Genomic DNA, 14,919 nt, shown 5'->3' with positions numbered 1-14,919 from the left:
TAACAAAGATGGAAAGGTTTTAATTCCCCCCCTCCCAAATGATTAGATCATTTCTCTAATCAAGATCAAGTCCACCTACAGTGGCTTTAAAAGTTTTATTTTGAATAAATAAAAAACAGAAAATCAGGAGATCTGATCATGCACGTCCATGGCTGTTTCAGCCCTTAATCTAACCAGGTGACTACAGTTACTGCTTATACGGGGTGATATTCAACACTAGTACTACTCAGAGCAGACTCACTGAAGTTAATAGACATGGCTAAGTTAGGTTCATTAATTTCAGTGGGTCTACTCTGAAGAGAACCTAGTTGAATATGGCCCACTAACTTCCCCCCCCCCTTAAAAAATAGCAGCTATGGTTCTACCTGTGCTATTTCTGCTCTGGGTGGACCCAGTTTGCCTGCTTCCCTTTTGTAGCAAAATCTGGAACTAGAGAGGGATATATGGTTTCGGCCCAGTCTATCTGAAGGAGCGCCTCCAACATCATCAGGGATGCCGCCCAACAAGATCAGCCTCAAAAGGCCTTCTCTCTATCCCACCAGTTAAAACAGCTAGACTGGTGAGGACTAGGGAGAGGGCTTTTTCAATTGTGGCCCCCACTCTGTGGAATTCCCTTCCAAATGATCTCCGCCAGGCCCCCTCTATGATGAGCTTCCGCCGGGCCTTGAAGACCTGCCTCTTCAGGCAGGTTTTTGGGGTGGGTTAGGTTTTATAATTATTGTTGAGATTTTTAATGTATTTGTATGTTTTTATTTTGTACGTCGCCCAGAGTGGCTGGACAGCCAGCCAGATGGGCGACTAATAAATTTAATAAATAAATAAACTTAGAAAACATATCAGGGTTTTTGTGTGTGTTTTTTAAGATTTCAATTGTCTTAAAGAACCACCGCCTAGTTTAAAACAGAACCTAAATATAATACAAAATTTGCACTCATGAACTCCTAAAACTGGAGAAACAAGATCAATCCTCCTCTATCAAGCATACTGAAGTTATAAACTCTCCCTAAACAAAAGGTCAAACAAGCAGGGATAATACATACCTTGAGCTAGTCCCAAGATCATGCGTCAAAATACGACAATGTACAACAGGTTGTGTATTGCATTATTGGGGCAAATTATGAGCATTTGCCTCTACAACCAAGCAGCGTGATTTCCCATGTCAGAGAGGAAACACCTTCCTGCACATCTCTCCTGTCTCTAGCCCAGCGACCCCCAAACTGGTGCTCCCAGATGTTTGGAACTACAACTCCCATCAGCCCTAGCATACTGGCCTGAGGTTCCCCACCTTGATACAGAGACAACGCTAAGCTAGCTGGACCTGATTTAGTGCAAGTCAGCTGCCTACATTCCACTCCCTACCAATCTGAGCTAAAAATTAGCGGTTGCCCGTGCTGGAAGTTAGCTTCCTTCCACGTTCTTACTTTGTGAAGTCTTTTTGGCAAGCCAGAAGTTCCAACAGGAATATAATGCAGGGCGGGACGAAACAGTGAGGTTGGCTGAGGGACTCTAGGCACTGGCGGATCATCTTCAGCTCTTCCAAGATGCTTTTGGCTTGAGCTTTTCTCAGAGCAAGGACTTGCAGCACACTAGAAGAAACGCACACGTGAGGACAGAGCGGCAACCAAGCGGCAACCAAGCAGCAAGCACGGGAGCATTCACCCAAGCAGAACAAAATGGGGCAGGAATGCAGAGGAATGTCCTTTAAACCACGGGTGTGAGGAGCCTGTGACCCTCCAGTTGTTCCCAGACTCTAACTCCTGACCTGGCCATGCGGGACGGGGATTGATCGCAGCTCAAGACCGATACCATCTGTAGGCTCCACGTATTCCTTACACCGGCTATAAAACCTGTCGCTCTGGAGCTCATCGTTGCTCATCCAGTTGTTTATTTACTACCACTACCACTACTAGATTTATATCCCAGTTGCCGGGCCCAATTCAAGGTGTTGGTTTTGACCTTTAAATCCCTATGCGGTTTTGGCCCAGTCTATCTAAAGGAGCGCCTCCAGCATCATCAGCCATGCCGCCCAACAAGATCAGCCTCAAAAGACCTTCTCTCCATCCCATCAGTCAAAACAGCCAAACTGGTGAGGACGAGAGAGAGGGCTTTTTCAGTTGTGGCCCCCACCCTGTGGAACTCTCTCCCAAATGATCTCCGCCAGGCCCCTTCTATGATGAGTTTCCGCCGGACCTTGAAGACCTGGCTCTTCAGGCAGGCTTTTGGGGTGGGCTAGATTTTATCCTCATTGTTTTTAGATTTTTAATGTCTAGGTATTGTATGCCTATGTTGTACGTCACTCAGAGTGGCTGGACAGCCAGCCAGATGGGCGACTAATAAATTCAATAAATAAATAAATAAATAATAATAATCCCGCCCTTCCTCCCAGGAGCCCTGTTGAGCCTCACAGGTCCATATATTTTATTTAACAAAAGTTTGCATACCGCTGGGTACATAAAATAAAAATAAATAAATAAAAAGTCAGTTCAATAAATACTATCTATTGTCATCTGAGAGGAATGCTGAGATCCTAACACCAGTAACATGTTAAATCTCAGGACCCCAAGGTAACAACAACTAAGTTGGCCGGCCCGGCCCCCTTACCCCTTAAAAAAAGGTAAAGGTAAAGGTGTCCCCGCACTTATAGTGCAAGTCGTTTCCAACTCTCAGGGTGACGTCTTGCGACGTTTACTAGGCAGACCGTATATATGAGGTGGGATTGCCAGTTCCATCCCCGGCCTTTCTTTACCCCCCAGCGTATGCCGGGTACTCATTTTGCCGACCACGGATGGATGGAAGGCTGAGTGGACCTCGACCCCTTTTCCCGGAGATTCGACTTCCTCCTTCCGTTGGAATCGAACTCCGGCCGTGAGCAGAGCTTTCGGCTACATTACCACCGCTTACCACTCTGCACCACGGAGGATCTGTACCCCTTAAAGCCCACCCCTAAAGATAAACAAAGACGGATATCCTATCTGGCCCACCTTTCATGAGAAAGAGATTGGTCCTTAATGAAGTCCAAGATGTGTTTCAGGACGGGATATTTCTCCTTAATGCTAGGCACAGGCTTGGACTCTTCCATTGAGCGGAAGGAGAGCAGCCGGAGCCGCCCCCGGCTGAATGGAGGCTTCCGTGTGGGTGTAGAGGGAGGGGACAGAGTCTCTTCTTGCTCTGAGAGGGCACTGTCGAGGGACCTGCTTTGGGACGCAGGAGACGTTTCTGTCTGTGGGGAGTCTGGCCCCTGCTTTCTCTTCGAGTCCCAGACAGTTGCTTGACCTCCCTCTGGGAAAACAAAACCAGTCACTCCAAAGGCAGGCGATGAATCCGATGCCTGGAAATCCGCTTCTACTAAAGAGCTCGCCCTCTGGAGTTTGTCCTTCTGGCATTGCTCCACGTGATCCACGTCACGGCCTTCCGCTTTGGTCCGTGCAGGCAAAAAACTGAGTAGCAGGAGGCTTTTCTGGATGCACTGCTGGGCTGTCACAGAACAACACAGGCATCAAACGAATGGCATAAATGGGTTCCTGCCGCCCTGCTGCATTACAGAAAACGTTGTGTGCCTCATACCCTCTGAGGAGCATTGAGTTATTTAATAAATGCATTCTGCCCACCTTGCAATGTAACGGTTCTCACTGTGGAGAACAAAATTAAACACACACGCGCGCAAATAGAACTGTTGGGAGAAGATGATGAGTTGGTGGAAACCAGAGCAGCAGTACTATTAGGAACGGAAAGCACCATCTTAGAAGAAGGTTCCCCTCTACGTAAGAGAGAACAGGGAATTCCTCCCTCTAAACCGATGGCTGCTGTAACAAAGGTGTGCACCATCTGGAAACAAAGGAAGTATGACTGTTGTTTCAGAACTGCTGCTTTTAACCAAATGCAAAGTTGTTTTATTTACTTATTTGTTGCATTTACACCCCGCCTTTCTTTCACCATGGAACCCAAGGCGGCATACATGTTCCCAGGCAGTCTTTCATCCAGGCACTGACCAGACCCAAACCTGCTTCGCTGCTGCAAGGCGGTGGCCTCGTGTGCCTTCAGGCCATCGCCTGGGACAAGTTATGCAAGTCTACATCAATAGCTGATTCACCAAGACCGTTTTAATCAGCTGACAGCCCTAAAGCGTAAGCCAATCTTGCGAGCGACCCAGAAGCTGAGGCTCGGGCAATTTGCTCGACTGCTCATTGGGGCGGAATGTTGCCATCATAGTACTCCACAGCTGAAAGAATTGCACTGGCTGCCAATTAGCTACTGGGCTCGGCTTGAGTTGCTCGTATTGGTGTACAAAGCCCTGTACAGCTTGGGACCAGGAGACCACCTCCTGTACATACCCAACCAATCACTACACTGCACAGAAGAGGTCGGGCTCCTGCAGATACCATCCACTCAGCAGGTCTGTTCTGCACAAAGCCAGATTCAGGGCTATAGTGTGGTGGCACCTATCCTCAAATCCCCTCCCGCTGCATACCCGACAGGCACCTTCTCTACTGTCTCTTCGGCAACTTCTAAATTTCATTTCATTTCAACTGCTAAAGACATTCCTCTTTCTAAAATCTTTCTCTCAGTTGCCATCTGTCTTGGAACAGAAATGATTTTATACATGTGCCGTTTTAAATAATTTTTATAATTGTTTAATTGTTATATACATATCTATCTGTAACTGTTTTTATATAGGGAACTGTATCATACATGTTATATTGTAAATTGCTTCAGGGCATGCAATTCTTAAATGAAATAAATGATGTCATCAGAGTAATAATCATCTTGTTGAATGGCACGCAAAGTATTTTGGAGGAATTCAGCGGCCCTAACTGTCCATGGGTGTTTCTTCGAAAATCTCCCCCCACAAAAAAAAACACACACACACAAAAGATCTGCTCCCACTGAGCCCAAGAGCACACCCTTTTTAGAGTTTGGCAATCGCAGGAGTGCAGGCAGCAAGAGTTCAAAGAGAGGCAAATGCACAAGAACACTTACCAAGGGTTTCTGGGTTTACCTCGGTCATCTCGCTGGCCCGATTCTCTTCCCCATCACTTCCATGGTCCACGAGGAACCTCTGTTTCATTTCTAGCTGTAGAAAGTTTTGTTTTGTTTTTAAAAAAAAGAGTTTAAAGTTCTTTCAAAATTTGCCATTCCCAGGTAATTTTGATGGAATCTGCTTGCAGAAATGTTGAAGTAGAGCAACAACAGCAAAAGGCTTCAGTCCACAAACTAAAAAAACAACAACCCACCACAACTATTTACATGGAAAACCTGAGGGCCAGTTTATCTAGGACAGATTTCTTGCCTGGTGAATGGCTTTCTGGTGGGAATGAACACAAACATGCACGTACAGATGACCCTGTATGTGAGTTTCCTCGACAGTCTGACACAGTTAGAAACAAACTATGGCTTTCTGTGAATGAGCAGTGCACTGGTGCACCTTGCTCAAATCGCGCCTGCCCACCCCCCTTTACTAAGCTGGGTGGAAATCATCTACAGCACTGGCTCAGCGGCGTACGTGAACCAGTGCTCATGGTTTGTTTCTTTCCAAAAACAAGCCATCAGCAGAATCCAACATTTGCTTCTATCTGTGGTTTACAATCACATGCAAAATGGGGCCATAGTGTGTTTACATGTGCACATTAAAAGAAGAAGCAAGCTTCATGCAGTTTCCTACACGTGTAGGAAGTCTTTTAACTTGTGAAGCGAACCTTCAAAAGTGGCTATGTACTGCCTCCAGTATCGAGGATGGAATGCCTGTGAATGCCAGTTGCTGGGAATCACGAGTGGAGAGTGTGCTGTTTTGCTCAAATTCTGGCTTGTGGGCTTCCTATCGGCATCTGGTTGGCCACTGTGGGAACAGGATGATGAACTAGATGGGCCTTTGGTCAGATCTGACAGGGCTCTCCAGCAGAGGTGTGAAACCTGAGCAGAGCTTGGAAAAATTACTTTTTTGAACTACAACTCCCATGAGCCCAATCCAGTGGCCATACTGGCTGGGGCTGATGGGAGTTGTAGTTTAAAAAAAAAGAGTAAATTTTCCAAGCTCTGAACCTGAGTCAGGGCTGTACCACTTTGGATGGCAGACACAGGCTCACATGGAGGATTGCTCTTGCACACAGAAAACTAGGGTGTTGGGGAGAAGGATTTTACTTGGCCTTTTCCCTAACATGCTTGGTTCATGTTGGTGTCCCATCTGCAGTCTACTGGTACAGCCAAGGAACAGGTTGACCAACACTGTGAGCAGGCCTGACTTTACAAGGCTTCCCTAACAGAGCGAGGGAATGTGGAAGGGACAGACCAGTGCGGCTGATGCTACTTAAAAAAATAAAAAAATCAAATGCTTAAAAGAAATGTCCATAAAGCTTAGAGAAATTACAAAACAAGGCTGAGACCAAGTCAGGAAATGAGCACAACAGAAAAAAATTTAGTGGCAGACGTTCTCCAGATCTGAAGGTGGGGGATTGAGAGAGAAAATCTTACCATCCATATTCTGATACCATCAGCTAGGGAATATACTTGTGCAAACTCTTCATTCAAAGGCGTTTTGCCTCCGCTGTTGACTGCAGGGGGGAAAAGGAAAAAGAGCCTTTAAAGCCCATTCTCATCACCCAAGCCAACTTGAAGATGAAAGTAAGTAACTCCAGAGGCTGTGACAGACCTCTGCCACCACCTCAAATCAACAAACAAACATGCTGTTGCCACATGGTCAGTTTATACAAACTATAGAACTGAGGGCCAAAACTCTCTCTGGCCTGGTCAATGTCAGCCTGCAGGCGTAGAATCAAATGTTTTAATGTTTGCAGAGCCATTTGGGGGTCAGAGAAGCGAGCTTAACCCAGGTCTATTAAACATACTGTTTTTCTATACATAGGGGAGATCCCCCCCCCTTACATCGTCCGGAAAAGTACAATCTAGGGAAAGCTTTATCACTTGTTTCTGCTGCTTGTATAAACTGGCCTTTAGGCTGACTAATTTATAAGCGTATTTCTATGCTGTCATATCACAGAATAGCAGGGTGTGTGCAAACTCTACAACATAATGCAAATATTTCTTAAAGGGACTGGCTAATCAATGTAAACATCTGCAAGTGTCTGTTGTTGTTATGTGTTGATTACCACTTATGGCGACCCTCTGAATCAGTGACCTCCAAGAGCATCTGTTTATAAACCACCCTGTTCAGATCTTGTAAGTTCAGGTCTGTGGCTTCCTTCATGGAGTCAATCCATCTCTTGTTTGGCCTTCCTCTTTTTCTACTCCTTTCTGTTTTTCCCAGCATTATGGTCTTTTCTAATGAATCATGTCTTCTCATTATGTGTCCAAAGTATGGTAACCTCAGTTTCATCATTTTAGCTTCTAGTGACAGTTCTGGTTTAATTTGTTCTAACACCCAATTATTTGTCTTTTTTACAGTCCATGGTATGCGCAAACCTCTCCTCCAACTCCACATTTCAAACGAGTTGGTTGTCTGCGGGCATTAAAAAAAGGTCTTCAAGTTAAAAGCAAGGGAGCCTGTTATATCTGTGCTGGAAGAGTGTTCCACAGCATGGGACCAGCAATGCTAAATGCCCAACATATAGTGGAAGCCAGGTGAGGGACAGCTAATAGTGCTCCTCCGGAGGATTTCAGTGATTGGGCTAAAGAAACATGATTCTTTAAGGACTATGTTACCAATTGACAGTCATTATCTACCAGATGCCGTTGGCCCTCATCTAGTCCAAAAACAAAATATGTTGGTTCAGGATTATGCCAAGAGGCTGTGGCTATGCCACAAGAACTGATCCATACACAGCCTTTTCCCATGAAGAGACGACAAAGACATTTTTCCAAACAGACATAGCGGCATAGAGAAAGGAAGAATGAGTGAGTGAAGGTGTGTGTGGACCCACACATGCACACAGTAGCAAGCAGCCATAATTTTTTTTTAAAAAAAGTTTCACTCTAGCTCCTTTACCAGGGTGGGGGCAAGCCCATTAGTTCTCATGCAGGCATCTCTGATCCTGCATTTCAAAAAGAGAGAGAGACACACAAGAGCCTCCACACATAAACATGTTTCTGAGCTTTGCAGATATGACTGACTGTGAATGATTGTTGAGCTCGATGAACCAGTGTGACCTACAAGAGCTTTGCCTGCAATTTTGAAAGCAAAAAAGACAACTGATTTTTTTCCCATGCCAAGCTCAGTTGCCTTATCCAAGCCAAGGGGCTGCAGGTTTTCACCTGTATGTAAAGTGACTGTAAATATTATTTGCAAGAAACATACAAGCCACACTTTTACAGCTGAATTATATAAATGTGACTAGTAGTTTCATTACACACACATATTCACTAATGTAAGAGTTACCATATTTCTGAAGCTTCTCATACAAATCTGGACAGAGGTAAACCAAAGCAGCAAATGTAGACTGGACAGCTTGATCAATAGTGGAACCAGCAACTATATCAGTCTTTGGGGCCTGTTTTTTACATGCCTGCACAAATCCTTTGAAAAGTTCAGAATTTGGCCCACAGAACTCCTGGGCAGAGTCTGACTTCGAGAAGTCAAGGAGAAAATTATGACAGTTGTTGGCATTAGAGTTCATGGCCTGAAAAGAACATAAAAAGAGGTTTTGTTGGCAACAGCTCCCACCCCAAAGTAGGTGATTATTTCCATAATCCTGACCGAACAAGAAAATAAACGGCCTATAAAAAAACCTAAAGATAAAGGCTGCAGCTCAGAGGTAGTGTTAAACCATGGTTTTTAGTGTTACCAGAATGACCTTAGTCTCCCTGGGGTCATACACCTCCTCCTTCCCAGCAAAGTCACAAAGAGATCAGAAGCGTCCACTTCCATTTCAGATTACCCACAGTTTAGTGCGTCATCCAACCCCTAAACTGTAGTTAATCTTAACTATGGTTAGCAAAAGCTCACTATAAGTCATTGGGTGGTTTTGGTTTTTTTTTTAAAAAAATCAACTAAATGCCTGAAAAAAGCACAGGCAGGAAGCAGTCTTTTGGCTTTTGTACTGTATTTGGCTTTGCAGGGGTGTGGGGGCTTCACTTTATCCACAGTCACTGGACTGCGGTGAAGGAAAGAGGAAGTCACTGCTAACTAATCGGAAGGAGAGCAGCGGACGTCCAGACCATGCTGCCTAAAGGCTAGATGGCAACAATGAAGCCGCATCTCCGGGGGTGGGAGCCCCCTTTGTTATGGAGCAAACAGGACTGGAACTGGAGAGGAGGTTTCTCCCATTGGAAAGAATGGAGCACAGCCCAATTTGCAGGGGGAAGAGGTGGACTACTCAAGTTGCCCTCCTCCACTGCTGGGGTGTACTACAGCTTCACTGCACTATGGCACAGAGCTGTAGTTACCACCTTAGTAACCAACAACCCTTGTGCCAGCGATAACCCTGCTTGGTGACTGGAGAGCAAATTACAGCTTTCCTCATCATACTTCTGGCCCATCCCATCCTCGGCCCTTGGAAGTGGTGGGCAGAAGGCGGAGCCATAGTCAATGACAGGCAGAGCCAACTCATTCTAGTTCTGTCTCCATCCTCCTTCTCCTCCTCCCTGCCGAGTTCTACAAGGAGCAACGCGGAGACTAAGGAAAGGGAAGCTAGCAAGCAGTGGTTGTGAGAAGACAGGCAAGGGGTGGTGGTGGCTGAGGGCAGACTGAGACCAGCCTCCACTGAGCCCTGGTCATCTCTTGCTAAAGCTCTCCGTGCACTAGCACAACTAGCTTTAAGAAGCTGATTTAAATACCTCTTTATTTTCCGGGGGTGTTTGGCTGTGATCACTGCTTCCAGGCCTGTGCTCAGAACGCATCTGATGCCTGAAGACTGGCTTCCACAGAGGAGAGTTAAGAACAGCCGTCACTTTTGCAGGAGACAATTCTGTTCCGTTTCCTACCTCTGGAGAAGGGAAAACAAACAAACAGGTGGAATCAGATGGAATAGAGGCTATGCATCTGCTACATTAAGTATCTCCTTCATATTTCTAGTCCTTCAGCCTTAAATCTATGGAAAGCGAAAAGGAAATTAAACAGAGAAACCAGCCAACGTACAGGATGCCTTGTGGGTTCTACAATATGAAATAGGCACCTCTCATCTCCCCTCTTTTTGGGGCTCAAGATACATGTACAACGTTCTTGTCTTGGGACATTTCAAATAGTACTTTTTTTGGTAAGCCACCTTCAACTATTGTTGGGGAGGAGGGGTATAAATTTGTTCACTTTGTTGCATCAGTAACCAGGCCAAGGGATGTCAGAACTGGCCAATGAGATTCACCGCCGAGAGCGACCTGAACCTCAGATCGCATGATCAGAGCCCCACATACTACTTAGTGTAGCAGCTAAAAGGGCGCCCAATTGTGAATTGCTGTGAGTTTTTCTAAATTAAGAGAGATAGTTTTAAAAAAACCTAATGAATAAATAATTGCCAGAAAAGCACAAGAGACTGGAGACGATTGTGCTGTCCCACTTTCTTATCAAGCACCTTCTTCCCCTTCTCATGACATCAAGGATCCTCGCCCCGGACACCTTTCAAGTCATGCTTTTGGGGGAGGGAGCAGGGCAAGTCAGCCAAGGGCTGTGTGCCGATGTCAGGTATCAGTTTTACAATGGTACTGGTTATCCAGTTCTTTATTTCTTTTCTGTTTGAGTCCAGAGTTGGTTCCTTTCTTCAGCATAATCCTTGGCCAAAAAGATCCATTGACAATGGATTGTACCCAGCTAAGTTCTACTCTGAGTAAACTCCTTAAAGTCAATGGACCTAGGTTAGCCATTAATTTCAATGGGTCTACTCTGAGTATGACCAACACTGAATACAACCCAAGAATGCTGGATACAACTCTGGGTGCCGATTACCTACTGGGCTAGGTTCAAGGTGCTGGTGTACAAGCCCTAATATAGGTTGGGACAGAAGATTATCTCAAGCCCAACCAATCACTGTGTTCTGCAGGGGGAGAGGGCACCCTGTAGATGCCATCCTATCAGGAAGCCCGTTCTGCACAATGCTGGAATTGGGCCTTTGGTGTGGCGACATTTACCCCTTTGGAACTCCCTTCCACTGCATATCAGACAGGCACCTTCTCTATTGTCTTTTTGGCACCTGTTTCATAAATGAAATCCTTGTCTTCCTCAACTACAAGACTAGCAGCGCCCGCCAGATACTGCTGGACTACCACTTTCATCAGTCCTGACCACTGACAGCAGTAGCTGCAGGAGCTGATAGGAGATGAGAATCCAGAAACATCTCCAGAGCCTCATGTTGACTACCCCTGCCAACCCCCTTGGCTCCACAACCCCTACCCCCAATTAGTGAAAGCACCAACGACTCAGAAACAAAGGAAAAAAAAGAGGGGACGCCTTACTCAACTCACCTCGTAGGGATTTCAACACCATACTCTGAGAAGCCAGGCGCCCCATAAGCCTGGCCACAAGAAGATGTAGATCCAGGCCCCAGGAAACTTCCACATCCGGCAAGCCGTATGCAGTGACGGAGAATTTGTAGCCCCACTCGTTGTTACTGCTGTCTGAGTGAAAGAGAAACTGCAGCCGAGGGCCAGCCTTAAAGGTCACTTTCTACAGAGTAACAAAACAGGTGAGGTTTTTGCCACGGGTCACACGACAGGAAGTCATATCAGGGCGACGAACGCCAACCCAACATCCCTTTCACCACGCTTCCGGCTCTCCCAAGCAGTACATGTCCCCAGCTAAATAAATGTGCTGTATTTTTATTATAGGAAAGCCATCCTGGGAAGTTTTAAATTGGAGGATGAAAAGCAAATCTATTAAAACCTGGGCATTCTAAAACAAAGCTTTCCATTCCAAGGGCTCTATCCCACGCTCGCCCTACTCAGAGTAGACCCATTGACTAACTTAGGTTTCATTACTTTCAACAGGTCAACTTTTGAGTAGAACTTAGCTGGCAACAACCCCAAGAGTTCTACAAAAAGCTTGGCAGCGTGCTTGAAACTTCAGCCTGCAGCACTGAGGTCTAGAAATCTGTAGATTTAACAACTGCTTTTCAGTCTTGAAAACTGCAGTCTCTTTGGTCAGCAAGAGGTGACGGCTCACTACGCAAGCTTCTGGAGCTGAGCGAGATCGACATTGCCTAGTCGCAATGAAGGCTTTAATCCCTTTTCAAGTGGTCTAAAAGACACGCTCCTGACTGTGAACTAGTGTAGGGATTTCAGCACCATATTCTGAGAAGCCAGGTGCCCCGTTATTGTTGAACTACAATTCCGATGTTGTTGGACTACAATTCCGATCATTCCTTGACCACTGCCCATGTTAGCTGGGGCTAAGGAGGGATGTTGTCCCCCAAAATCTGGAGGGTCACAGGTGAGCCACCTCTGCTCTTCACCTCCCTTCACCTCAGAAGTCAGAAGATTCATGGTTTTCCTTCAAGAACCTCCTACTATAGTTGCAAGCAAAAAAAACAAGGCATAGCTGAACGTGACAGCAATGCAGAAGGTTGACATGTCACTCAAAAGTCTCGCTTGCTCTCAAGTCACTCACCTCGGGCCACTTGTCCGTCCCAACTTTGGTATCGTAGCGAGTTTTCCCGCCTCTGGCATCGGTAAATTCCAGATAATCATACCTACAAAGATGTATTTGTGCAGCACGTGTTAATTCACAAAAGTTCTAAAGTACCTTCAGAACCGCCTGATCCCTTACGCTGCACCGTGACCACCAAGTTCCTCTGATGGGACACATCTGAAGGTGCCCCTGATATTTGCTTGGCCTTCACTAAGGACTGAGCCTTCCCTGTGGAACTCCCTGCCAATAACAAGGTTCAGCAGGAACCGTTCCTGCCTTCTTTTAGATGTTCCTAAAAACGTTACTTACACAGGCCTTTGAAATGAGAATTTCCAATAAGTATTTATGGGCTTTTTCTCCCCTGATGTTTTCACTTTTATAATGTTTGTATGGTGTACACTGCCCTGTATTCTTCTATACAAAAGTGCAGCTTAGAAATGAATAAAACAAATCTCTTTAATTGTGCGTTGTGTGTGGAGGGGGTGACTAATCGGGACAGTCAGGTGTGCAAGCGATACCTGCATGACAATCCTCATGGCGCAGAGTCGAGGGCACACTCCCAATTAGCCAGAGCTCTCCCTGGTTTGGAAAGATCAGCAATTTGGGGGCGGGGGGGGTCTGCTGTGGAAGATGGAAAAGCCGAATGGGAAGGAGCGCAGCATTGGAAGTGTAAACCCTGCCAGGGAAATGGCAGAAAGCCTGCTCCCACCCAGCCAGGTGCCCTTGAGCTGGAGAGAAGCTTCCAAAGAGCAAGGACAAAGAGAGGCACAGGTAGCAGCTCAGAAAGAGCTGTGCTTAAAAATGAGGCAGAGGAAGGAGCTCTTTCTGCTCAGGAAGTGAACGCTACAGGGCCAGGTTAGGAGTAACTCCTTTCCCCCAGCTGAGGTCCAAAGGGCACCCAAGGATTGCCTTAACTGTGCCCTTCACCCTGGGATAGAAAATCAAATACAGACACCACAGACTGGCTACAAGGGGCTGGGCATGCATGTGGGTATGACGTTAAGGGCCTCTGCTTGCTCCAGCCAAAGGAGTGTTTTGGGAAGCGGCTAGCCAAACATATACAGTCAGGCCAGAGATCATAGGAGACAAACCTAGTGTTATCTGTCCTACTGACAGGAGCTCTCCTGCCCCTGCTACCCGAGCCTTTTAACTGCAGATGCCATTGAGGATTGAACCTGGGAGCTTCTGAATCCAAAGCAGGAGCTCTCCCACTGAGCTACGGTCCCCACTAAGAGGCCGAGCCCTGAACAAATGGTTGCTAGTCTAAATTAACAGCAGGGTCACCATTTGATGGGGGGGGGGCAAAAGCAGCCATCATGCAAAGCCACAGGCTCCTCTTGCAGAAGGCACTTACTATCATTATTATTAAATTTATTCACATACTGCATTTTCCACAAATACACATGTGCTCAAAGAGGTCCACACAAATAGTCCAAATGCAACAGCACACCACGTAATAAAAAGTATAATCACTACCTTAATATATATATACATCAAAGCATAAATGAGCATAAAGCTCAACAAGAAAGCCAAAGCAAAAATATTTAAAAACTAGCCCCCAAGCTGATACAAAAATCTCTCCCATCCCCCCAACCCCCATAGCTCAACCCAAAGGGCCCGAAAGTCTTCTGAAAGAGGCTGCTTTTGAAGGCTTCCAGGGCTGGAGGGTGGGGCAAGGCAGGTGGAAACAGCTTCCTCTGATGACAAACCGAGTCTCTCTCCCCTCACTTGGCTCGTCTTCGCAGGCGAAGCCAAACGCAGGAAGCGTTCTCACGCAAGCGCTTCTTGAAGTAGCCCACTGACAATAAAGCCCAGAGGAGACTTTAACACGGCAGTCGCACTCAAGACAGGAAACTGCTGCAAAGTTACCTCCTCTCCGTTTCACATCTGTCATCAAACTCCACCTCGAAGTACGTCGCCCCCGGACAAAGGAAGGCCGTGACATCATGGCAATTGTTCTCGTAGTTATGGGGAGATTCCATGGCCCACGTTCGCAGGACCACCGGCTGCTCTTGCTGCCAGCTGTCCATGCCCACCTGGCACAAAGAAAGACCATCTTAAAAAAGAGAGCAAGGATGGGTCGACTCACCAGAATCCAACCTCGGAAAAGAAAGTCCCAGATAACCCAGCGTAATCCAGAGCTTGGAATCAGGTCAAGACTGGAGCCCTTGGAAGCACACACTTAGGCCTGCCTACCCATAATAATAACAAATAATAAAATTTTATTTATTAGTCGCCCATCTGTCCGAATTATCTCTTGCCATGGTATCTTCATACCCCAAGGCTTAAAGCAGACTGTACAGCAGCGTTTATATTGTTTGGACTTGGGCCCTCTTGTCAACATCCCCCTCTTTGCATTACTTGACACAGGAGGAGGCTATGCTCATTTCACTGTTATCCCACTTTATGTAGAAAAC

The 14,919-nt window shown here is 46.2% G+C and overlaps 1 protein-coding gene across 2 annotated transcripts in view; it reads right to left on the bottom strand.

The window, feature by feature from the left end:
- The window catches only part of ZZEF1 (zinc finger ZZ-type and EF-hand domain containing 1), a 107,713-nt gene that overhangs the window by 47,362 nt on the left and 45,432 nt on the right, over positions 1–14,919 (bottom strand). For both annotated transcript variants that reach the window (XM_061605360.1, XM_061605361.1), the window contains exons 22-30: positions 14,372–14,538; positions 12,482–12,563; positions 11,341–11,542; positions 9,724–9,872; positions 8,327–8,567; positions 6,466–6,545; positions 4,978–5,071; positions 2,982–3,474; positions 1,422–1,586 (exon numbers count right to left, since the gene is read on the bottom strand). In XM_061605360.1, the coding sequence (XP_061461344.1) occupies positions 1,422–1,586; positions 2,982–3,474; positions 4,978–5,071; positions 6,466–6,545; positions 8,327–8,567; positions 9,724–9,872; positions 11,341–11,542; positions 12,482–12,563; positions 14,372–14,538 (1,673 nt within the window). The remainder of the gene's footprint in view (positions 1–1,421; positions 1,587–2,981; positions 3,475–4,977; positions 5,072–6,465; positions 6,546–8,326; positions 8,568–9,723; positions 9,873–11,340; positions 11,543–12,481; positions 12,564–14,371; positions 14,539–14,919) is intronic.

The sequence above is a fragment of the Rhineura floridana genome, chromosome 21 (assembly GCF_030035675.1).
Source record: "Rhineura floridana isolate rRhiFlo1 chromosome 21, rRhiFlo1.hap2, whole genome shotgun sequence".
NCBI lineage: Eukaryota > Metazoa > Chordata > Lepidosauria > Squamata > Rhineuridae > Rhineura > Rhineura floridana.
This window is presented reverse-complemented; position numbering and strand designations above follow the sequence as displayed.